The 26084-nt window shown below is 45.1% G+C and overlaps 1 protein-coding gene across 4 annotated transcripts in view; it reads left to right on the forward strand.

The window, feature by feature from the left end:
- Positions 1–19591, forward strand: part of HLF (HLF, PAR bZIP transcription factor) — a 54259-nt gene extending 34668 nt beyond the window's left edge. For 2 of the 4 annotated variants that reach the window (XM_021067249.1, XM_021067251.1), the window contains exons 3-4: positions 10172–10392; positions 15274–19591. In XM_021067249.1, coding sequence (XP_020922908.1) covers positions 10172–10392; positions 15274–15492 — 440 coding nt within the window. In that variant the 3' untranslated portion in view covers positions 15493–19591. The remainder of the gene's footprint in view (positions 1–10171; positions 10393–15273) is intronic. The other 2 variants (XM_021067250.1, XM_021067252.1) reach the window with 1 other exon arrangement.

The following is a 26084-nucleotide window of genomic DNA, read 5'->3' on the forward strand; positions in this document are numbered from 1 at the left end:
CATGAGTGTGTGGGGGTAGGACAGTGCCTCTTGTTTCCCATTCATGACCCTCCCTATGCACCTTTGTGGGGGGCAGGGTGGTCAGTGTTGCAAGATCTGAGATGCAGTTCACACAGGCCTTGATCTCTGGCACTGTGAGTGCATTTCTGGCCACCCCATTACTTCTCTGCACCCTAAGGTGCTGTAACACCAGTGGGGAGAGGCTCTGGCCCCAGGAGAAGAGGTGGAGGGGCAAGCAGCCCACATGTACCCTGACCCCTGTCCTGGACTTGTGTCACTGATGCTAACAGGCGTGGTTCTGAGCCCCTCTGCTGTCACCTCTTAGTCGGTTCAAGGAGGCAGGTTTCTTGCTGACTCCACTGGCAAAGACGCCCGATGATAAATACCCTTGGAATGAGAGGCCTTGCTAATCCAGTCCAGCCCTGCCAAGTCAGGAGCTGCCAAGTCAAGTCAGGGCCATTTTGGGTACTGATGCACGATCCCAGGGCAACATGCTTGTCCTGGACATGGGGTCACACTTGGCGACATCCAACAGGCTTTGCTTGGACTACAGCTCGGGGGAGGTGGAGGGGGGGACCTGGGGAGGGACGCATGGACTCCATGTCTCCGAGGGGCCTCCCCCTGTACTGCCCATCCCAGACAGCCCTAGCAGACAGATGAGGGAGCAGGACTCTGGGTGGTGGAGTGACTGGCCCCCGGCCACACAGCTGTTCAGGGGCAAAGGCACAGGGGGTCCAAGTCTGTCTGTGCTTTCTGCTGAACCATGCCATCTCCCTGGACAGGTCACAGTGGGGGACAAAGGCCAGAAGCCTGGAACAGCGTTCCAACTGTCTCTGCCCTAACACAGACCCAGTAGGAATTGGCATTCGAACACTTTAGGGGGGTAGAAGTAAAACATGCCTCCCCCTGACGTGACCTTTGCAGCCACATCCCATAACAGTGTAAATGAGGTGTGGTCTCCGGCTGTCTGGAAGCTCTTTTAAAGATGCCTGAGTGAGATGCAGTGTTGACAGGGCCCCTAGCTCTGTGGGTCATTAGTTGCTTTGTCATTGAAGGCGTGCCCTTGGCACAAGCTCACCATTCAAGAGGACTGACATCGTGAAGGAGGGGAGGGAGGGGAGAGGAGGGAGGGAGGGAAAGGGAATGGGGTGGCTGCCTTCCTGGGTATTCTTGGGGCTCTTGTCCATGACAGGAGGCCTTCTTGGGGAACCAGCTGCTGCCCAGGAACATGGTAGACCAGAGGGGAGGGAGCTGGAGGGAGTCCCCCTTTCTTTCTCTGCTGCCCTTTGAGGGGACAGTGGAGCAGAGTAGAAAGGGCAGTGGCCCTGGGACACTATGCTCCACTGGCTTTCCCCCAGCTTTCTGGCTGCGTGAGTTTGTACAGGTGATTTCACCTCTGACCCTCCATTTCCTCATCCATAAATTGGGCAGGCTGATGGGTCCATGGGTATTGTACATGAGGCCAGGAGACCCAGATCCTGACACTGGACTCTATCAGGAAGCAGAGTCCCTTGCTTTCCTTTGACGAAACAATTTAAGAACTTGGGTTTTAAAGAGTCAGAAGAGTTGGGAGGTGATATTGTTTCATCTACTAGTTGGGCAACCTTGGGCAAATTATTTTGCATTTCTGAGCTTGTGTTAAATGGTGTTTTTCCATTCCTTTATTGCCACATCTAGAAAATGGGGGGGGGTCTCATGACTCTACCTTCACATAGCTATTGTGAGGATTGAGTGAGGTGACACAGGAGCAGTGCCTGGGAGATGGCGGGAGCTCCTCCTGGCTGCTCAGCACGTACAATAGCAGTTACTCAGTGGACTGGGGAGGCTAGTCTAACAGCTCACGGGACTCCATTTCTTTTGTCATCTCAGTAAATGGTAACAGACCCCTTCCTAATGTTTCTGCATAATGAATTGGGCTGGCTTCTCAGCATTGTGCTTTACCCCTATTTGCATTGACAGCCTATTGCTGTGTGGGGGGAAGTTGTTGGAAAAGAGCTGCTTTGATCAAAGCCATCTTTATAGCAGACCTTTCAGTGTACTTATCCTGCAATCATGGGCAGCACTTACTGGGTACCTTGTCTGGATTTGTCACAAAGGATGTGTGTGTGTGTGTGTGTGTGTGTGTGTGTGTGTGTGTGTGTGAGAGAGAGAGAGAGAGAGAGAGAAAGAGAGAGAGAAGGGGAGGAGAGAGAGATTTATCTTTCCCTTGAAGTTATTGTATCAGCCATGGCTCAACGAGGCTCAGGACACTTGAAAAGAATCAGGGTTATGGCAGATTCCCAGCTGCTGGGGTTGAGAAGGACACTTTCTAATTTAATCTTTGGCTAAGACTTTTCTTTCTTCACCTCTTCCCCTTTCTAGGGGCTTGAATGGCCTTCTCCTGGCAGCATTTAACACAGCCTCTTGAAAGTTATAGATGCACAAGGTGAAGCAAAGTCCATTTTTAAAATAATGTTTTATGTCTGTATTTGAAGTAAAAGATGCTCATTATAGACAATTTGCAAAATATAATCAGTTGAAAAAAAAAAGCAGTCCCTGTTGTCCCAGACGGTCGTTTTTCGGAACCAGGGGTGTTGATTTCCGGTTACTCAGTAGTTAGTACTGAACACTTCTTCCATGCAGGCTCTTCTCGAAGGTGGGGAAGACAAGGTCCCTGTCCCTTGGAGCTTACATGCAAGAGGAGGGAGATTGTGTCAAACAAATACAAAAGATCATTTGGGGTGAAGATGAATTTTGCAAAGAAAATGAAATAGGGTGGTTTGAGAGGCGGTGGGCTGAACCAGAGGAAAGTCAGACGGTTAGAGGAGGTGGCATTTGAACTGGTGTCTAAAGGGTGCAGAAGGACCAGGCAGGCAGAACGCAGGGGGAAAATGTTTAGGTGGAGAGAACACTAAGGACACAGGCCTGGGGGGGTCCTCTTGGGGCATCTGAGGAGCAGAAGAAAGGGGGTGAGGCTGGCCATGCGGGGTGAGGGGGAGCCTTGAGTGGTATCACCTGTGGCAGTGGAAAGCCTTTGGAGGGTTTGAGGTGGGGTTGCCCACAGAGGTATGTGCTTTTAGCGTGCTTCCCAGTAGCTGTGTGGACAATGCATTGTAGGGACACGAGACAGAGAGTAGTTAGAAGGATATGACATAGTTTAGCAGAGAATCATGCTGGCTCAGACAAGGAGGCATGGGCTCTTTGTTCAGTTTTTTAAAAAATATCTGGAATCATGGTATCTATATTTTATATTTGTGTTTATATGGAGATCATGCTTACATTCCAGGTACTACGCATTGTGTTAAGCACTTTATAGATACCTTGTCTCATTCATTTCTCAACCCTATGGAGCAAACATGGTAATTTCCATTAGCTGTGGAAGAAATTGAAACTCAAAGCGATAGATTTGAAAAAGGGGGGGGGGGAGTCACCAGTAGTTGCTATTCTTACAGCAGACCTTATTAGGAAATGGTGAGTATTTCTTGCCAGTCCTTTATTCACAAACACCATATTTATAACATGGCTGAGGGAATCAGAATTCAAACCCAGGTCTGACTCACTTCACAGCTTAACCACTACCCTGTACATTTTAAAATCTTGCTATAATGTTAATGTTCTTGTGCAAGCATCTCCTCGCATAGCGTAGCTCAGCTTGTAGGTCAGTCATCTATTGCCATCACAGGTTGACCCGACAATCACAAATACTCAGTAGCACACATGAATGAGGGTTTATTGTTCACTCGTTTGAAATTGCCATAGGTTGGTCTAGGGCTTTGCTGATCGTGGCTGGACTCACACATCTTGGGAACAGGGGACTTGGGCTGACCAGGCTGGTCTGTTCCACATGTCCTTTAACCCCCAGGAGGCTCGACCAAGCATATTTTTGGTGGTGTCAGAAGTGCTTCAGAGATGCAGCAGGAACACGCAGAGCCTCTATGGGCACAGCCTCAGAACTCACACTCTTGTCACTTCTGCCACATTCTGTTGGCTGGTGCACATCATAAGGCCAGCCCAGATTCAAAGGGTGGGGGAATATCCTCCGCCCGGCACTGCAGAGACACATAGAACAGGACGTGAGGCGAGGGAGGGACATTGCTGCCTTTGCAGAACTCTTGTCGGACAGGACAGCAGGTTCCTGCCATCGGACTAGCGACCAGCTAACCAGCCTCATAGTCCAGGAATTCTGTGTCCTTGGGATGTACTAGTGAAGCCTTCACTTAATCTACTATGGCCACTCTTTATTAATGCTTGAGTGCTACTGCAGTCTCCTAAGCTCACTGGCTCCCTGTAATGTAAGGATCCTCAGAAGCAGGGCATTTTCCAGTGAAGTGAGCCCTGATGGTGGTTTTCTTCTGAAAGCAGTGGATGCAAATAGAGTCCGAGATGCTATTTCAAACCCAAATTATGACTCTCTGGGGTCAAGCAGGTTGTTAAGCAAACTAACCACAGACCGGCGATGGGGAGAAGAGGAGGATCATGGACTATGCTTTGGATCGCAAAGAATTATTTCACCTATCAGTTCTAATAGACAACCCTTTGATCAAAACCTGAATGTTTTCTCAGCATTCTTTATAGAAAATCATGTTCATCTGCGGGCTAATGCTGGTCAGTGGTGGACACTAGGGTATGAGCTCTGTCCTGACAGCACAGCTGTGTTTAACATCCTGAATGGGGCGCACATCAGGAATTAGTGCCGTAATTAGTTTTGAGGGTTAAGTCATAAATGTAGCTACAATTTTTTGCTTTGATGTAGCCGGAAATAAACCATCAACTTGAGGTTGGGATGCTGAACTGTGGCTGTCCCCATTCTTTGATGACTTCTAGACAGTCAGCTTATCGAACATGTGCTAAATTCTTGCTAAGTATCTAAGAATAAGAAACATCCTATCTTCAGTTACGCTATCTGGAGGTTCAGGCTACTCTGTGACAAAAGGGAGGGCAATTTTGAGTTTGAAGGTCACTTCTCATCTCCTTCCAGATTTAAGCCCTTTGTTCCACCCTTTCCACCAGAAATCCTCCTTGGCCCTTCTGGAAGTGACTTTCATTAAGATGCTTTCATGGAAGAATACAATGTTCCAGCCACCTGCAGAATCTACACTATAGAATTGATCTTATTCACCCCAGATCTTTCAGAGAAAGCCTTGGAGAAATACCAAGCTCAGAGTTAACAAACACAGGAGGGAAAAAAAAAAAAACCCACATGATCATCCTAACAGATGCTAAGGAGGCATTTGAGGAAGTTTAATACATAATTTCTGGTTTAAAAAAAAGGGGGGGTCTCAGTGCAATAGGGCTGGAAGGGTTGGAACTATCTTAGCTTGTCAAACTCTCACCTACAAGGATTCTGGAACAAACCTTAAGGATGTGAAGCTTTAAAAACTTGTTTCATTAAAGTCTGGGACAAGCAGGGATCTCTAGTCTCATCCCTTTTACTCATGGTCTTGCAGAGCTAATGCAGGGAGGTTTTATCTTTTTATGGGCATGCCCTCGGCATATGGAAGTTCCCTGCTAGGGGTCAAATGGGAGCTGCAGCTGCTGGCCACATATCTCTAGAGGCAGAAAAGATTATTTATCTAGAAAATTCAGAGAAGTTAGAACTATTAGAATTAATTAGGGAGTAAAGAGGCTGTACATAAACCCAGCTTTTAAAATGAGTAACATGGAGTTCCCGTTGTTGGTGCAGCGGAAACGAATCCAACTAGGAGCCATGAGGTTACAGGTTCAATCCCTGGCCTTGCTCAGTGTGTTTAGAATCTGGCGTTGCTGTGACCTGTGGTGTAGGTCGCACACGTGGCTCGGATCCTGTGTTGCTGTGGTGTAAGCCAGCAGCTATAGCTCTGATTCGACCCCTAGCCTGGGAACTTCCGTATACTGCAGGTGTGCCCATAAAACGCAAAAAGGAATAAAATGAGTAACATCTTCTATGTCAGCAATCACCAATTAGTATAACAGGAAATTCACACTAACAACAACTATTAGAACACAAGGGATAAACTTGGCAAAAAAAATGCGAAAGGGTAAAGTGAAGAAAACTATAAAACTTAACTGACAGATATAAGAAAAAGTCCAAAAAATTAAAATGAGAAGTATACTATGGGTATATTGAATTTTTTTTTTTGGTCTTTTTTTGTCTTTTTGCCTTTTCTAGGGCCACTCATGCGGCATATGGAGGTTCCCAGGCTAGGGGTTTAATCGGAACTTAGCCACTGGCCTATGCCAAAGTCACAGCAACATGGGATCTGAGCTGTGTCTGCAACCTACACCACAGCTCATGGCAACACCTGAGCAAGGCCAGGGTTTGAACCCCCAGCGTCATGGTTCCTAGTCAGATTCGTTAACCACTGAGCCAAGACGAACCCCCAACGTTATGGTTCCTAGTCAGATTCATTAACCACTGAGCCATTCTACATTGAATATTTTAAAGGTACCAGTTGTCCCAAAATAAACCTGTGGTTTTCATGCAATCTTCATTCAAAAATCCCCTTAATAACTTTTAATATAACTTAATGTATTCTGAAATCCATCTAGAAGATATAAAAATACTGAAGAAAGGTTTCCGAAAAGAACAATAAAGAGGGTAGAACTTGCCTTATCAAATATCAAACCTTACTAATACTGTTATATGAAGATATTTGGAAAATATATAAAGCCTCTTGTACTATATGCAAAAATAAATCTTAGGTGACTCAAAATCCTAAAAATATAAATTATAGTTGTATTAGAGAAAAGTATAGGGTAATATGTATACATATATGTATGTATGTATATGTGTGTACATTTAGTATTATTTGGGGATAGAGAAGGTATGAAATTAGAAGCCATAAAGGAGAGAATTTCAAGATATTATTACTGTATTATGGGGTAAGATCTTACTAATAGTGCAGAACTCTATAAGCAAAGGTAGAAAATAAACAGTCTGGGAGAAAATATTTTCTACAAATAAAACAGATGAACAAATTATATCAATAGTCTATATAAACAGTTCTAACAAATGAGTAAGACAACAAAATCCATTTAAAAAGGAGCAAATGATATAAAGAGGGCAGTATACTGGAGAAGAAATAAATACCCAGGAGACATGTGAGATGTTCAGTCTCACTAGTACCAAGGGAAATGTAAATTAAATAATAGTAACAGTTGTGTATATTGGATTGGCAACATTTTAAAAATTCAGAGTTCCCTTCTGGTGCAGCTGGTAGTGAATCTGGCATTGTTGCTTGGCCTAGGTAGCTGCTGTGGTACAGATTTGATCCCTGTCCTGGGAACTTGCATAGGCTGCAGACATGGCCCCAAAATAAATTAATTAAATTTAACAAATAAATGAATATTTAATTGTGCAAAAATGCACTCTCATAAATGTTAATGCAAGTATAACTAGCTATGATGCATTTAGGAATATAAAATGTACATGTCTTTTGCATAAGCAGTTTCATTTCTAGAAATCTCTTCTATAAGTGTACTTACATACCTAAAAATCCATTTTGGGGAATGATTAGGTAAAGCATTATATATCCAAACTATAGAATACTACTTACTCTTTGAAAAGATCAGAGTAGTTCTGTTTGTACTAACATGGGTAGTTGCATAGGATATACTGGTATATTGAAAAAGTAATTTAAGATCTATGTGTTAGTATAATCCTATTTGGGCTAAATCATTTATGTGTGAAGACCAAGAATTGAGAGGTTTGTACCAAGCAGTTAAGGGTGGTGTCTTCTGGGAAGAGCAGCAAGATGGATTGGGAGCAGGGGAAACACATTTCGCATTTGTTGAAATTTTGCAATGAACATCTTTGCTAATTTAAAAAAATTAATGCAATGATGCATTCTTAATCTAAAAATTCTCAAAATTTTGCAGATCCACAGGAGGTAGGACAAAATAATGAAGATCTACCTCCCTGTTACTCAGTGATACTGTTGACATTTAGGAATAAGGGGGGGTGGAGATGAGTCCAGCAGAGTTAATGCAACAGAAAATATAGACAAACAGGATGGTGCAAGGGTACCTTGACAGAAAGGAGATGTGGCTGTGTTTCTCAGGTCCTTTGCTGGTTGCTTCTTTATGCTGAGGAAGCCACTGACTCATCTGTGGTCTGGTTAGGTTTATCTCCATCCGCAGGTAGGGCTGACCTACTTCCATTGGGAGAGAGGGTTGGAGAGAAAGAATGCAGATAAAGGTTCTAACTGTGCAGTGTTACTGTTAGAATGTCCAAGAATGAATGTCAGTACCCAGCATCTCAGAGGGCCACCATTAAGTGAGGAGTATTCTTTGTAGAAACAGAGCTCTGAAATAGGCACCACCATAAGGAGAGGGGTGGGAATAAAATAGAGAAAATATGAAGGACCATGTGGTCTGGGAGAGGAGGTGTGTGTGTGTGTGTGTGTGTGTGTGTGTGTATAAAGCTTAACATTTATAAAGCAATAAAGGAGAACATTTAAATACAACATAATTAACAGAATACTGAAGTACTGAGGAGGAACTCAAAGTAACTTTAAGCAATTAGGTTCAGGAAACATTAATTAAGTGATGCTTCCAGAGGGTAGGAGAGGGTGTATATGCCTGTGAGTGTGTTTAGGGTGGGGACGAAGGAACAGGTGGGGAGTGAGAGGCCATGGAGTAGCTTTATTATTAAGTTCAAAGAGAGTTTCTAAAGGGAAATAAAATCCTCATTTGACTCTTATATGGTTCATTTTCTGAGGCAATGTCAAGAGGCCCAAGATCAAATCTAGCTTGACACCATCCAGTACAGAACTCAGCAGCCTCCAGAAGCTGGAGCTGAACTGGGCTTGGCTAATGAGAAATCCCCATCCTCTGCCAAAGCCTTGGGGCCCATCTCTTCCTCTTTGGCAGGCAGGATACAAAGAGAGCTCAAAGCAGAGTGGGAACAAAAAGGTCACCCAGAACATTCATTCTGCAAGCTCCCCACTAGGCCCTTCCGGAGCATGGTTTCACAGCTTAGCCAGAAAGCAAGCCAATGGCCTCACCCTTCAGCAGGGGTAGGTTCTAAGGGCACCTCCTGGAACCCCACATGGCATGAGGAAGAGGAGGATGTGGGCCGAACCCAGCTGAGCCGAATCTTCTCGCTTATCCTTTGAGCGTGAAAGGAGTGACTCTAAAATTCAGATGGAACTACAAGTTAAGATTCAGAGCTCTGCGTGTAAGCACTGTGGTCTCTTCACCAGTAAGACACATTCTGCCATGCAGTCCACCTGGACATGTTGCAGTGGTTTGCTTTGCAGTGGTTTGCTTTGCAGTGCATGTTTCCGTGGTTTGCTCTGCAGAACCCTCAAGTGGAAGGTGGATGTCTCCATCATGTATTTTCTCTTTTGCACAATATTTCTTGTATGCACATGTGGTTTAGCAGGACAGCTCGGCCCCCATCTCCAGGCCTGCCCCCTTTATTTACTCCCCACACTGCCTGAATCTTCTTTCCACACTTAAGCTCTGCTCGTCACTTCAGTGCTCAGAATGTTCCCCTCAGTGACATTCAAGGACTGCTTACCTCTCTGACCACATCTCTTGAAGCATCTTTTCTAGGACATGTCCCCTACCCTCCTTCCTGTTATATCCTATTCCCCACACTCTGGAAGCATATATAGTTTGCTTCCATCCCTTCACTGTATTTCAGTTTTGGTCTGATTCCCCAACTTATCTGGAAAGTACCTGAAAAGTAAAAAGCAGAGTATCTAGGACATAGTTGGTGTTTTGTGAATATGTTATAGGAAGGAAGGAATGCATTTTTAAAAAATTTTTATGGCTGTACCCACAGCATAAGGAAATTCCTGGGTCAAGGATTGAATCTGAGCTGCAGCTGTGACCTGTGCCACAGCCGTAGCAATGCCAGATCCTTTAACCCACTTCATTGGCTGGGCATTTGAGCCCATGCCTCCACAGCGACTTGAGCCACTACAGTCGGATTTTTAACCCACTGTGCCACAGTGGGAACTCTGCATATATTCTTTAAATTGGTTTGTGAACACGTGTATGTGGGTCCTTGTTTCCCCTGGTCTGAGTAAAGCCATTCAGCCTGCTGTGTCTCAGGAACATGGGTGAGGACGAACAAGTTAAATTTCATGAAGGCCGCATGTAAGTGAGTTAAAAACTCTTGCCACTCATCCCAGTGCATCCTCAAGGAGGTCTCTCCTGGGTCTGGATGGAGTGTTTATGAATTAAAACTCCTGTGTCGTTTCAGGCCAGCTGTTGCCAGCCAACCGCAATACTCCGAGCCCCATTGATCCTGACACCATCCAGGTCCCGGTGGGCTATGAGCCAGACCCAGCTGACCTTGCCCTCTCCAGCATCCCCGGGCAGGAAATGTTTGACCCTCGCAAACGCAAGTTCTCTGAGGAAGAACTGAAGCCACAGCCCATGATTAAGAAAGCTCGCAAAGTCTTCATCCCAGATGATCTGAAGGTAAATTGGAACTGGTAATGAGGCTGTGGGCAACTGGAGAGTGGGATAGAGAGGCAGGTTAAAAGGGGGACCCCAGGAAAATCACAGAAGCTAGTGAACAAAGACTTGCGATTTCTTTTCCTTTTTCTTTTTTGCCCCCTTCCCCCCCCCCCCCGTGGCATGTGGAGCTCCCTGGTCAGAATCAGATCCCAGCCACAGCGGCAGCCTGTGCCACAGGTGTGGCAACACTGGATCCTTAACCCATCGTGCCAGGCCGGGGATCGAACCCACGTCGCAACGCTGCAGAGATGCAGCCAATCCTGTTGCACCACAGTGGGAATTCCAGGACTTGTGATTTCTGATCCCATTTCTTGGCGTGTGACTAGGCAGGTTGCTTCCTCTCTGGGTGTCTTCTGAAGTATGCCTTTCGTATCTTGGGCCTTTCGTATCTTGGTAATGCACGGAAATGAGGAAAAGCAACAAAATGGAGTGCTTTGCTGCCTATGAAGGAAGCCAGCCCACTACTCTCTGCAAGGAAACCCACGAGAGCCTAATAAAATCAAGCCAGGATCTTTCAGGGTTGGAGAGAGAAAGAAGATTATTTGGGAAGGGTATCTGGATCTCATAGTCCTCCAAGAGTCACCTTCCCATTGAGAATTGAAAGCTAATGAACTGCTGCCATTTCTCTGTAGGCCTCAGAAAGTAAGAGCCAGAGATAGGACCTCTGTCCACAGTGCCAACCTTGGGTGCCAGGGTGGGATTCTTTAAGAAAGCCAGCGGGTCTCCTGATACTACGTATAAGTAATGTTCACTCTGTGTCTCAAGTCATGGTCACTTGAGTATCTCAACAAAAGGTTAATATTGGGTTGGTTTTTCTCTGTTGTGTTGAAGGGACACATGATATAGGAAAATAGATTTACCTTAGGAAACCAAATATAACTTAACACAAAATTAATCTGACACATTTAATGATACCTTAGGAAGAATTCTTTCTAAAATTATGCCATGCCTGCTAATACTGAAATAGAACCATTTTTGATGAGCCATCGCTTAGAATGTTTTGTGTTTATGCTGCTTTCCAATCATTTGGATGAGAGATACAATTATATGCATTTAAGGCATCGGAAGCAGACATAATTAAATTGTTTCTAACTTGTGACCCCCATTTCTCAAACCTGAACGTGGTTTACATGAAGAGATACTCCTGTTGGGAAAATGGGAGTTTGGGACTTTGTCCTGGAACTGATTTAGACCAGTTACCTCTGTTTTTCATATCTACAAAGAGCACTGGTGGGAAAAGTACTCAGCAGATTTATTATTATTATTTTTTTGTCTTTTTAGGGCCGTACCTGTGGCGTATGGAGGTTCCCAGGCTAGGGGTCAAATTGCAGCTGTAGCTGCTGGCCTACGCCACAGCCACAGCAACATTAGATCCAAGCAGTATTGAGACCTATACCACAGCTCATGGCAACGTCAGATCCTAAGCCCACTGATCGAGGCCAGGGATCAAATCTGCATCCTCATGGCTGCTAGTCAGATTCATTTCCGCTGAGCCCTGATGGAAACTCCTACCTGGCAGATTTAAGTCACTGCTGCATCCACATACCTAAGATGCAAAATCATAAAATATCCACATCAAAAGGGACCTCAGAGATTCATTAGATCACCATGGTCATTTTGCCCAGGAAATAGAGATGCAGAAGAGGGAAGGTGAGCACCACTGTTTAGAGTAGGGCTTACCCTGGCTCCAGGTCAGCTAGCTTCCAGAAAGGTCACTGCATCATGTTAGTGCTGACAAGAGCTATGAGAGGGGCCTTTGGGTGACAAACCAATAGCTGTCACCCTGAGAATCAAAATAGGAAAATGAATAAAAACATGAGAAAAATTGAAGCTAATCAGGAAATTGATGGTTAGACTAAGATGGGATAAGAAGGGCCCATGGGGATTAGGTCCTGGCAGTTAAGTATCTTCTTTCAACGGATGCTTTTCTTACCTTGTGTCCTTAGCCACTCAATTCTGTGTGCATTTTAGAACTGCCTCGTAAACTGAACCAGGGAGCCCATTCAGCATGGGTTTCCTTGTGACTGGAGGCAAGTTTGAAGGGTTGCTGCTGAGTAATATATAGAACTTCTAGCCAGACCTGCACAGGATCTCCAGACTTGCCGACTTAAAGCACAGAGCAAGCTTACTTAATGACCCAGGTAATCCTGGAAGCAAAGAGGCCACATGAAAACTGTCCATGCTGGAGTTATGCCTATTACCGGCACCATGGCTGGGCCTGGCCTTTTCACATGCCAGTGGGGGAAGCGGGCAGGGACATTCAGTTGTGAGTGAAGCCCCAGGCCCCAGACCATGAGCATGGGCGAAGCAAGAAGCAGAGCCGTAGCATGTGTCTCCTCTGGCAGGAAGGCTGAAAAGGGGTGGGTGGGAGATGTGTGTGGTCTCCAGCACTGGATGGGCAAACTCAGTGAAATGGCCCTCCCTTCTGCTGCCTTAACTTCCTCTTGGGAGCCATTCCTTTGGGCTAGCAGGCGCCTCCTGGGAGGCTGAAGGTGGAGCATACTGATTCCTGGCTGATTATCCCTTTAATCACCGTGGTGTCTTTCAAACGCCCATCCATTCACTTAACAAATATGTTTCAATTGCGGGTGTCTGGCCAGTCCTTTGTCAGGGCCTGGGGATTCTAAGGTGAGCCGCTACTGACAGTGTTCCTACCCTCAGTGCTAACATGCCAGGAGGGACCTGCTGGGAGGAGGTGGCATCAAACACAAGACTCTCAAGAAGAGGATGGGACTGGCCTGAGAGGGTCTTTGCCAGGTGGGGGTACTGCAGGAGCCAGGTGGCATCTGTGCCTGGAAGACAGAGAAGGGTACAGGTGCTATATGAGCCCCAGTCAATATACTGTCCCCCGCCCCCGCCCCAATCTGCTAACAAAGCAGGGGAAGCTGGTTTTTCTAGTCCGGGACAGTGCCTCTCTCAACATTCCTACCTTCTGCTCTTCTGCCCCACTCCTTTTCCCAACTCCCTTCTCACCTGAGGTGGTCCCCTTTTCACACCTTTCCTAACTCACTTGCACAGGTAGACAGCTGAGGCTAGGAATTGAAGGCACCCTAGAATTCCAGTGAGAAGAGCTCGTAAATTGGCTGTTAGGCTGATTCCCCAAGACTCCTCTGTCCCTTAAAAGCTGGTCACAAACCACCAGATCCATGGCCTGTGGTGGTACCCCTTCCTCATCCCCTCCCGAACACACAGCTTCTCCAATTTCCCAGGGTCTTGTTCTCAGGCCACCTCCTCACTCCCTGGCCCCTCTGTGCAGGTTCTGATACATCCTAAGTCAGCCCCTCTTCCAAATCAAGTTAGAAACCACACTCCTGGGAACACTGTTGAGTATGGTGGGTTTACTGACTAAGGGGATGGAATTGGGGCTTAGTAACATAATTTCCATCACAACAGGAGGTCTCACTGTTGTTAATGAGCCTGTGGAGTCTTGCACTCTCTTAGCCCCTCCCAGCTTCTCTCTAGCCAACTGGCCTAGCCTCTCTCTCCCCTTCCTCCAGCTTCCCAGCTTCCTTTCTGAAGGACAATCAACAAATCTTGCCCCAAGCTTACTTATCCAGGTATTTTCCAAAGGACAGCCTCCTCTCTATGGAGAATTCTGGTACCAGCTATTATGATCATGCTTTTCACTTTGTTATGTATTATTATGATATGTATAGCAAGCTGGGAGTGCTTTATAAATAAGGGAACAGTACCAGCTTGTGAAGGGCAGGCAGAAGGTGCCTGAACATGCTTTCTATCTCACACTTCCTGTCTTTTTGCTGGGCAAATGTTGGAGGGTAATAGGCAGGGATAGGGCAGATCACTGACCTTGGACCTTGCTCTCTCTGGGCCTTGGCCCCAACCCATGTGACCTCCTCCAGTGCCAAATGCCCCTTGGAACCCTGGGGGAGGGTAAGAACTGGTCGCAGTCATTCACCCTTATTCTGGGTGTCACATTACTGCAGGTATTAGCTTTGCTAGGATTCAGGAATTTATTGCTGCAAGTTACTGAAAGAAGCTTGCAAAACTCATCAGGTGGTACCATGAAAGGAAGGCTTACATACCTTAGTACTCCTACGAAGGTTTTCCCTTTGTGGCAGGGGGAGCAGCCATGGGGGGCAAGGAGGGATTGCTTTCACATTGACCACAATTAAACAGCACTCAGGCTAAGAAGGCCTAGAGAACAGTTAAACAGGAAATTTGCATACCTGCAAATCACCTACTGCTTCCCGCACATAGTGGCACATCCCGAGCATCTTTCCAGTTCAGCCGGATGGTTATTTTTAACAGTTCTCTGTGTCTACCATGATGTAGTTATTAAAGTTCCTACCGATAAATAGGAGTTTTTCTCCATTTTGTTCTACTACAAACAACGCTGCATAAAACTTTTGTGCGCGTGGGAGTGAGCAGGTGATGAAGACTGGAATAGGATGAGAGCCTAGAGATGGCGCGGCATTTAAATCGCTGATCTTGCCCAGTGGCCTTCCAACAATAATGGATCCACTTAGAGCAGGAAGCATGTGTGGCCACGTGCGTGGGGAAGAAAAGGGTTCCAAACAGTTTCAGCAAAGAGAGAGAAGGCATCAGCCTCATCCAGGGAGCATGGGGCTGAGGTGGGGGAGTGCCCCCGCCAGTTACCCCGGGTTTTGCCAGGGCCTCGGGGAGGGGGCGCGATCTGCGGACGGAACCCCCTGGGCTCCGGGCGCAACCCCTGGGCTCCGGGCGCAACCCCTGGGCTCCGGGCGCAACCCCTGGGCTCCGGGCGCAACCCCTGGGCTCCGGGCGGGGCCGGCGCGGGGCGAGGCCCGGGGCGGGGCCGGCGCGCGGCCGAGGTCTAACCGCGGTCTGTCGGTCCGCCCCGAGCAGGACGACAAGTACTGGGCGCGCCGCCGGAAGAACAACATGGCGGCCAAGCGCTCGCGCGACGCGCGGCGCCTCAAGGAGAACCAGATCGCCATCCGCGCGTCCTTCCTGGAGAAGGAGAACTCGGCGCTGCGCCAGGAGGTGGCCGACCTGCGCAAAGAGTTGGGCAAGTGCAAGAACATCCTGGCCAAGTACGAGGCCCGGCACGGGCCCCTGTAGGCGGGCGTCCGCGGCCCCGGACAGTGGCTGCCTGGCTGATAGCACCGCACCCGACCGACCTTCCTGACATCAGCACTTTACCAGACGCATCAACACAACGGACTCACATTTTGGTGTGTGTATGTGTGTGTGAGTATGTGCTTGTGCTCATGTGTGGTCAATGGTGTGTGTGAGTATGTGCTTGTGCTCGTGTGTATGTGTGTGCGTGTGTGTGTTTGTGTGTGTGCGTTCCTTTGCACTTGCCATTTTGATAGCCCTCATGGTCTTTTAGTTCCTAAAATGAAAGGTGCCATGTTTTTACTGGACTGCAGAGACCTCTCAAGGGTTTCCTGCCCCCTCCTCTTCCTCCACTCCTGCCCTTTCAGCGTGGCTTCATGTTGGCTCTTACCTGTTTTCCAGGACCCTCTGCTTGGGTCCACTAAGAAGGGCCCTGGTGAAATAGTATATGTCGGTTTTCAAGACCACAGGCTCTTGTTTCTGTTTAACCTGTAAGTTACCCAGCTAATAAGGTGCACAGAATAACTTAGCACTACACTGCAGCTCTCTTCAGTTTTAAGTTGCTTTCCTCATATTTTCCGTTTTGGTGATAATCGTCTTCAAATTTAAAGTGCTGTTTAGATTTATTAGATCCCATATTTACTTACTGCTATCTACTAAGTTTCCTTTGAACTCTACCAACCCCAGCAAGTAAGAGTACTATTATAGAACACAGAGTGTGTTTTTGCACTGTTTCTACCTAAAGCAATAATCCTATTGTACGCTAGAGCATGCTGCCTGAGTATTACTAGTGGACGTAGGATATTTTCCCTACCTAAGAATTTCACTGTCTTTTAAAAAACAAAAATTACAGTAATGCATTTGAGCATGCCCAGAACATCCCCAGGACAGGGAAGCAGAGGGAAATGCCAGGTCTAAGAACGAGGGGTTAACTTAGCAGTATACAGCCCAAAAATGCATCTTGGAACAGCTTTGATATTGATGTGTTTGCTTTGTTTTCTCCCCTGTCCCAGACTCCCAACCCCCAATTTTCTAGTTAACTTTTTTCCACATCCCTCTTGATATTCAATACAATTCAATTACTTAAGATTCAGTTTTCCCCATTTTTTGTAATATATATATTTTTGTGAATTATACCTGGTTGCTTAAAAAAAAATCAGTTAAGTTAATAAGTTGATGTTTTGTAAAACCCTTTTTCCTAGTGGTGTCATTTTTGAATGCTTCATAAATTAATTATTCTGGAGCTTATGTTTCTTCTCTGTTTGCTTTTGAACGTATGTGCTCTTATAAAGTGGACTTCTGAAAAATGAATGTAAAAGACACTGGTGTGTACCTCAGAAGGGGATGGTGTGTCACAAACTGTGGTTAATCCAATCAATTTAAATGTTTACTGTAGACCAAAAGGAGAGATTATTAAATGTCTAATGTTTATACAGAGTAATTATAGGAAGTTCTTTTTGTACAGTATTTTTCAGATATAAATACTGACAATGTATTTTGGAAGACATATATTATATATAGCAAAGAGAAAAGGAAAACTATTCCATGTTTTAAAATTATATAGCAAAGATATATATTCATCAACGTTGTACAGAGAAGAAGTGCTTGGGGGTTTTTGAAGTCTTTAATATTTTAAGCCTATCACCAACACATCAGCATGTTTTCCGCTTTCAATTAAATTTTTATGACAGTATCGAAGCTTGCTGTGACGAATTCTGCTCTAAAATATATAAGGGGCTTTCTTATTTCTTATTAGGTCTCAGAAAGAAGTCAGTTAACGTAACCCAAAAGCACAAAATGGATGTTAGTCAAATATTTATTGGATGATGCAGTGTTTTTTAGGAAAAGCATCTGCCACAAAAATGTTCACTTCAAAATTGTGAGTTCCTGGAATGGAATATCACTGTAAGCATCCCAAACAATTCTGTTCTCCTCTGTGGGCACGTGCATCTTACACAGCATAAGGTTAATATCGGTGCTATGTGTATGGTTTGTAATTTAATAGATGTTTTGACCTTAAAGACGACTGTTCTTTCATTTCTCTAACTTGTGTCAAGAGATTCTGCTGTTGTTGCAAAAAAACATTTTCTGCTAGATTAAAATACCCTTTCATCCATGGGATTTTCTAGTTTCCTGCCTCCAGAAGATGTAATTCTTTAATGACCCGGTGGTCTCACTGTCATTCCATCAGCAGCATTCCTCTCATGGTGTCATAGTCTTGGGAAATCTGAATAGTAAGATATTCCTATGAGGTATCCATTTTATCCCAAGCTGTAGATTATGGCGGGAGGTGGGAGAATATTGGACTTGGAATGCATTGTTCAGGTAAACAATAAACAAACAAAACCTTTGGCAAACCTAAAGAGAAGTGATAAATGGTATTCAGAAAGGGAACCAAGTGGACATGGAGTTGGCCTTTTTATAGGTAAAGTGACTAATGGCAGCAGAGTGGTCAAATAGTCACAAAAACAGAAACAAATATCTTTAAGTGGGAAAGTGTTGAAGGATTGTACTAAAGACCATCCAAATTCATTGACATATAAAGTGATGGCTGAAAGAAAAAAAACAAAACAAAAACAAACCCTGTATTGGAACATTGGTCTTTCTGAAATTAGGCTGTTTGTATCAAAAGAGCATCATAAATGTTTTCCACAGAAGAAAGGAAAAGAGCATTGTAAAACTTATTCTTTGGCATGCCAGAGGAGGTTTCAGTAACTTACCTCGTCTTAAAAATGTAAAACCTTTGGAGTCTGCACAGGTGCCTTCTATGTAGGTCATTGTCACCAGGCACATGAGCACTCACCCTGCTTTCACTGCTGTCTGTCGGGGCAGTTAACTAGTAAATAAAGCAGTACTGCTAAATGGCGTGGGAAGCCATGACCCAATTTGGAATGACTTGGATCATCTAGGGTCAAATGAGTTCTGTAGACTGCAGCTATTAAAAGAGTCCTGTTGTCATTTTTCACCTTTTTATCATAAGCATCTTGCAGAGATTAATTGCTTGGCCATTAAAAATGAATCCAAATCATATTATGCCCAACATCATTTAGACATGATTTGGAATGAGCAGCCTAGGACTTCCTGACAAGGTCATATCATCCTCTCTTTTGACTAGACTTGCAGAGAAAGGCAAAAATTGGTCAGCCTGTTCTCGGTTTGTGCTACCTTGAGGATGTAGGTAAGGGATGGAAGAAGGTTCTAAGTCATCATTTCTGCCTCGAGAAAGTGGCCACCTTTTGACCATTCAAAACCCGCAGTGGGCAAGACTTGTGAGAGGCCTTTCATCTTCAAATACAACAGGCTGTGGCGAAACCATCCCTTGAAGCAGGACTATTTGAGGAGCGTGCAGATAGAATTCTGGCATTGGGTAGGGAGGACGCTGTACCAGATGGCCCAGAGGTTCCTCCCAACCCCTTGGTTTTGTGAGGGAACTTGAAATAATTCTAAACATACATTTGAAAGGTCTTAGGTCTGTTTTCGGAAGAGTCAAGAATTTTAAGTAGAGTCCCTCTCACCGCCCCCACCACCCCAAAGTAAAACAAATGTTATTCTGTAAAATGAAATAGAGTTTATCTACTTTCCCCCTGATGTTCCTTTTAGGGTAACTCAAACTCTCTCAGCATTAATTAGAGCAATCCCAGAAGGGGTAGACTCCTGCTCTCAGTCTGCCAGCTTCTTGCTGCAGCCTCCTAGGCCCCTACTGGGGAGCCCAAGATCTCTAGGTTTTCTTTATAATTAATAATGTCATTTTTGCAATGAGCAAAGCCATGTCCTTGATCTTGGTGCATTAGACTTGGCAAGTAAAGTCAGTACATTTTGCAGAGAGCCAAGTGTATGTAGAGGAATGTGTGTGTGCGTGTGTGTGTGTGTGTGTGAATAGTTGAGACATAAAATCTTTTCATTTTGGAGCACCTTACCAAACATCGATAATCCACCACCTCATCCTTTGGCAACACTGCAAAGATTGCATCTGTTACACAGGTACAGGTTCACTTGAGGTCAGTTTAATTGTACACCATGGTATTGGTGGTGTTTATGCTGTTTAGTCCAAACCTTTATCTGTTATTCTTAATGTTTAATAAACTTTGAATTGTTTCCTGTCTTTCATGTATTTTTGTTGACAGTCTGCTGGAAATCAGATGCTCTTCCCATTTCTATCACCAAGAGGCTATTTACAGAGATTAATTACATCAATAATAAAGTAATAATATTACATAATGAGTGATAAATTAACATTGAGTACTTAGGTGCCAGACACTGTGCATGGAATATTTTATTTAATCCCATGTCAACCCTATGAGATAGGGACAGTTGTTATCTCCACCTATGAAAGAGAAGGTAGAAGGTTCTGAGGGTTAAGTAGCTGGAAGAAGTGACAGAAATGAGTTCTGATCCAGCAAATGGCCGTCATTTAGAACGGTAGTTCCAAAAACCAGTCTGAAGATTGTTTTCTGGTTAGATGTGTAGGAATCATCTGGAAACATATTACAAGACTACAGATCCAATGATTCTGAATAAGTTAAATCTGGGATGGGGCCTGGAAACCTGAATTGTTTAAAGGCTCCCAGCTAACTCCCATGCGTGGCCACATAATGGGAGCCAAGGATTTACAGACTTGACTCAATTTGAGTTCATGACCCTTGGTGGATCTATGTGGACCCTTCAGAACTTTCATAATTACCTGAAACTGTATGCATTTTTTCGTGTATAACATTTCTTTTTTTCTGTAGAGGAGATCCATAGCTTCCCCACCTGCCAAAGGAATCTGTGATGCAAGATGGAGTGAAAAAAGTTTATAGGAAGGCTGATGTAGTGTGGTGGTTCCCTGCCCAGGTGGCTCATTAGAGTCACCTGGGGAGCTCCAAACCCTGGCTGCAATGGCCGCAGCCCAGGCCAAGGATCTCAGCATCTCTGGCAGGAGAACAGGGAGTTCTGGTGAGGATTTTAGCAACTCACATCTGTCACTTAGCGGTGTGTGACCTTGAACAGCTACTAAGCAATTTCGAACCCATATCTCCTTATCTGTGAGAGGCAGGTTGACTCTCCACCCCTGAAGGTTGATGGGAAAACTAATGATGTAATAAATGCATAGTCTCTGGCATATCATCGGCCCTCAATAAATAAATAACTGCCATGGGGGCCTGGGGAGTAGAATGTGTATCTGGAGCACTCTTTCCAGTTCAATATTCAGACCATTGGTTCCCTCAGGAAACCATTCTGCTTGGAAGAAGGGGCAGGTGTCTGGTGGCAAGGGAACAGGTGATTCCTAGCACAGGTGTGGTCCAAACTCTGACATCCCTAGTAGATCAGAGCTTTGGCCACAGGTTGGGTGATGTCCATCCAGGTGGCACCTTCTAGTTTAAGCAGCTACAAGTCAAGCTTCAGCTCTATTTCATCAACAAACACCTTTTACCTTTCTCAGAGGATTAGGTCCAATGAATGACCATAACCTAAGATTCTCTTTGAGCAACTGATTTTATATTTTGGCTTCTTCAGATATCTCAGAGGAAATGACGGCTGCTCCATGCCTGGAGACTTTTGACTCTTAAGACGTCAGGAACCCATGTGAAGCCCAGCTGTGTTGACTGCCCACTCATTCACAAGCCCTCAGCCTCCAGGGTCTGTCACATGCTGCCCTTGGGATGGCTCTTCCATTCACATTTAAACATAACGATCCACCCAACCACAAAGGCCTGCTTTTCAAAGCACAGGAATTCCATTCCCTCTTTGAAAATCACTGGCTTAGCAGCCTCTTTGGGCCTCTTTAGCCGGAACAGGGAGGGAATTATTGAAATCTTGCCTTTGTGGCTTCTTGGTAATAAACGTAAAGATCCTATCAGAGGAGAAAGGCCAGAGTGAAGAAGTTGGTCAGCATCCTCTGCCTCTCTAGGCTTTGAGTAAGTGAGCCTTAGGTCCAAAGGCCCCTCTCTGACTTCTTTTCATCCTGCAAACCCTGATATGATAGGAAAAGCTAAGTTACCAAGTCCTAAACCTTGTACCTGCCACATCTCACTTAATTTTTATACTCTAAAATAGGTTCTAATATTTTTCCTGGTCTACAGATAAAGAAACAGGCTCATGGAAACAAAGTAAGCGGAATTTAAGCCCAGATGGGAAGCCTTATTCCAGAGTTTGCGTTCTGTGGTACTCTACTCCATGACTTCAGTTAGGGACTCAGCAAAGGCAATTACCGTGGTAGGAGGATGAGCCTGGCGCAGGCAAACCTCGACTTAAATCCCATCTCTTACTATCTGTGTGACCATAGAAAATTCTCCAAATTGCCCTGAGTTTTATCTGCAAAATGGGCCTACTACTACTCTCCTTATGGGGTCATTTTTAGGATTGAGAACATGCAGTTAAAACACTTGGATCAATGCCCAAAGTGTAACAGGAGTTCAACAAATACTTGCTTTTTGTAATAATAATAGTTATTATTAATAAATATTGCTTGATTTGATTTTAACCAGCAAAGTGTTACCAGAGAGTCAATCTATACGTAGTATATTTTAGTGGATACATTTTTATTCTGCAAACACTTGATTCAAGAGCCACTGCTATGTTTTGGCAACATCCCTGTTTCATGAATGAGTAAATGGGAGAGAGTGTGACCCCTTTATAAGCCAAATTGTGCTTCTGAGATTTATTTGTCTACACATAAGATTCATGAAGCATCACCAATTTCAAGCCAACTCCGTTGCCTCTGATATTGTTGGGATCTTGGAGGCCATTAAGGAATGTACTGAACAGTACTAAAAGGCTGATCCTTGCAGTGTGAGGGAAGGCCCTTAGTCATACAGAGATTAGAAGTCATGGGTGGTTCCCAAGAGTCTTCCATTAACTTCTGCCTTCAGGCCTGCCCCAGTATCCCAGCTATGTATCTATACCTCTACCTCTACCTGTGTCTATGTCCATGTCTATGTCTATAAATATGTCTACGTCCATGTCCATATCTATGTCCATGTCCCTGTCCATATCTATGTCTATGTCCATATCCATATCTATAGTCTAGGTCTATGTCTCTGCCTGTGTCTAGGTCTATTATCTATGCCTATCTGTAGGTCTAATGCCTACACCTATAACTATACCTACACCTATGTCTATGTCTATACCTATATCTATGTTTATGATTATGTCTATACCTGTACTTATGTCTGTGTCTTATGCCTACACCTATAACTGTACTTATACCCATGTCTATGTCTATATCTCTACCTATATCTGTGTAGATATGGATCTGTATCTCTATCTCTTTCTCCCTATTTTAGTTACTGCTAATCACTTGTAGAGCCAGACCAAGGTCCCCAGGGTCTATGTCAAGGGTGAGAAGTAAGTCAGCAGCTTGACAAACCCTTCCCTCCTTGACATTCACCTAGACCACCTTTTCTTGCCCCCTTGCCCTTAGTTTGGCCAAACACCTGAATTCTGGCTGATGGACTATGAGCAGGAATGCTCCTGAGTGTGACCTCATGCCTGGCCCACAAACATTGCTACCCAACTTTCTCTCTTCTTCTTCTGCCTCCAGCAAATGCCATGATAAGGTGGAGACTAAGAAGGAAGGCACTTAGATCCATGAGTCACTGAACTGTTACATGAGGGAGGCAAACCCTACTCTATACTAATAAACTTTTAAGATCCTGGGGTTGGTTATTGCAGTGGCCAGCCAACCCTGGTTGGGAAACCTTCTGAGGTTTTATAACATCCTTATTTGAGGTCTTCCTGTCTATGCCAGCTTCTTCCCCATGCTGGGAAGTGGAGGATTGTTGCTGGTTGGAACCCAGGCTCATCATCTCTCACATGCAGGACTTTGTGGTTTGCCTGCATCCTGGGAAGATTTCCCACCTGGTTTGGCCCAGCCTGTTGAGCCTGATCTCCAGAATACTACTGCCTACATCTTGTCTCAATTGTTCCTTCATTTGAACAGTGTCTAGAGCTGTGCAGCTGCCCTAGGAGGACCAGCCTCTACCTCCAGGTCAGCTTGACTAGTCTTCATCCCTCCCCCAGCCCAGACTTTCTCTCCCTACCACTTGGTCCCTCCCCTGTCCTTCACCCCAGATATTCAGATACCTCCCTAGAAATGAGGTCTAACATCTCTTAGAGCACTGATCTCCCCCTACTTTTTTTTGGGGGGGGTCTTTTTAGGGCTTCACCCATGGCATATGGAGGTTCCCAGGCTAGGGGTCCAATAGGAGCTGTAGCTGCCAGCCTACACCACAGCTCACGGCAATGCTGGATCCTAAGCCCACTGAGCGAGGCCAGGGATCGAACTTGTATCCTTATGGATGCCAGTCAGATTCATTTCTGCTGAGCCATGATGGGAACTCCTGATCTTCCCATTTTTTAATTCACTCCCTAAAATTCTTTTTAAACCGTGAACCCACATTACACATTATAAAGCGGACATGTAAAATTTTTTATCACAAGTATAAATAGTTGCAAATGAGCAATAGCTGCTCTAAATATTGGCATTTTAATAAAGCATGACATGGCTCTTCTTAGCATAGCCACTGAGGTACAAAAACCCAAGTGATTTGATACCTGCCAAGATCCATTTGAAAAAGCCAGTTGGAATTTGTATGATTTAGAAAAGGGAGGAAAGGAAAGGAGAAGGAGCATCAATGAGCACTTTCTTGGACAAGTCAATTTAATAAAAAGTACACATAGAAGTTGAAGATCTAGAAATTCCCTTAAAATTTGCCTGTGCACACATATCCCACAATTGCATGTCCAAGTCTCAAATTAGGAAGTTTGATTTGTCACCAAATGAATGTACATTCACAGAGATAGAACAGCAACTTTTTCTTTCTGTCTTTTTAGGGCCAGGCGTGCAGCATATGGAAGTTCCCAGGCTAGGGGTTGAATCAGGGCTGCAGCTGCTGGCCTACACCACAGATCACACCAACACAGGATCTGAGCCATGTCTGCGACCTACGCCACAGCTCACAGCAACACCAGATCCTTAACCCACTGAGCGAAGCCAGGGATTAAACCTGCATCCTCATGGATACTAGTCGGGTTCATTACTGCTGAGCCACAACGGAAACTCTGAATAGCACATTTTTTGGGTAACTTTCTTTGAGTACTTTCATCTGTTGAAATATACCTTAAAATCCATAAGACAGAAGTGGCCCCAAGCCTCCCTCACTCTCTGACAGGGGCCAGGATGGGTGTGGGAGGGCTCCACAGGGAAGGTGATGGTTGAGCTGAATGAGGAAAAGCCGAAGTTTGTCAGGAAAAGATGAGGAGGGATATTTCAGAGAGCGGGACAGAGGTCAGAGAAACCAGAACCCTCCTAGGAGGGACAGCCTTGAAGGATTTTAGGATCCGAGGAGGATCATGGTGGAAAATGAAGTGTGGCCAGACCCTGAGTGTCCCTGCACAGCATTCCAAGGCCTCTGGACTTTATCCTGATCAGGACAGTGGCATAAGCAAGGTCCTTATTAGAAAGATTACCCTGTCAACTATATGAAAGATGGAGGAGTTGGAGGGTGAGGGAGGTCCCTACATTAGTCTCCAAATAAGACTCTAGGGGTGAGCTGGGTGGGTAGATTAGGAAGCTTGAGTCACAGGGTTTGGTAGAAGAGTCAAGGGCATCTCTGAGATTTCACTTACATGACCTTAGCTGATCAGTGGGTCACAGCCAAGGATGAAGAGAAGAATCATCTGTGGAGCTTGTAAAGACACACATGCCTGCACCCCTCTAAGAATTGTGGAAGACCAGCCTGTCTTACTTAGAAAACTCTCCAAGTTGATTCTTTCCCTCACGCCCTTGGTTCAACAGCACTGCAGTGACCCTTAGCACACTCTGATTGGGATATGGAGCCAAGGCAAGGCTCAGAAAGGAAGGCTTGAGGCCACTTCTATCTTATGGATTTTAAGGAATATTTCAAAAGATGAGGAAGTGTCTGAAGAAAGTTACCAGAGAAGTTGCCATCCTATCTCTCTAAAGGTATATCAGAAGCAGGAGAGAGACCGGATCGAAGACAGCCATTTACAACTAGCCTCTTGTTTGCACTTCCTGAGGCAGGAGATAGATGGACTCTGGGATAGACATTTACAAACAGCCACCTATCTATACTTCAAGATAGAAATAACAACAGGCACAAGGCAAATAATTGGTATTTGTCTTCTGTGAACTTGTTAAACACCAGCAAAGATAGGATCAAAAGACAAGCTAAATCCTGCTTGGGCAAAGGACCAAGAGGTCACATACTTCCCATCTTTGGGTCAAGCAGACCCCCAACTACACATGTGTAGAGAGACCACTCTGGGTTAGAAAGGGAGGGGGCTGTCAGACCATAATAAGTCTAGATAACCTTCCCACCATACCTTGCTTTGGAATCCATCTTGGCCAGAAGATGCACAGGCATACTGTGGAGGGCCCTGGGTCTGAATAGGTGTGAAAGATAAAGCAAGATAATTGGCCAAAGAGAAGCAAAGACCTGGAAGAACTGCCCCACAGAAGTGATTTAAAGCACCTCTCTGGTGCGCGCCTCACTGAGGGGGACACCGGCACCCACACTCCTCCCTTGGCTGTGTATTACTGCTTTGCTTCTGCCTTAGATAAATAGACTTCTCTGTGCCTCCCACATGTTGTG

This window comes from Sus scrofa, chromosome 12 (genome assembly GCF_000003025.6).
Source record: "Sus scrofa isolate TJ Tabasco breed Duroc chromosome 12, Sscrofa11.1, whole genome shotgun sequence".
NCBI lineage: Eukaryota > Metazoa > Chordata > Mammalia > Artiodactyla > Suidae > Sus > Sus scrofa.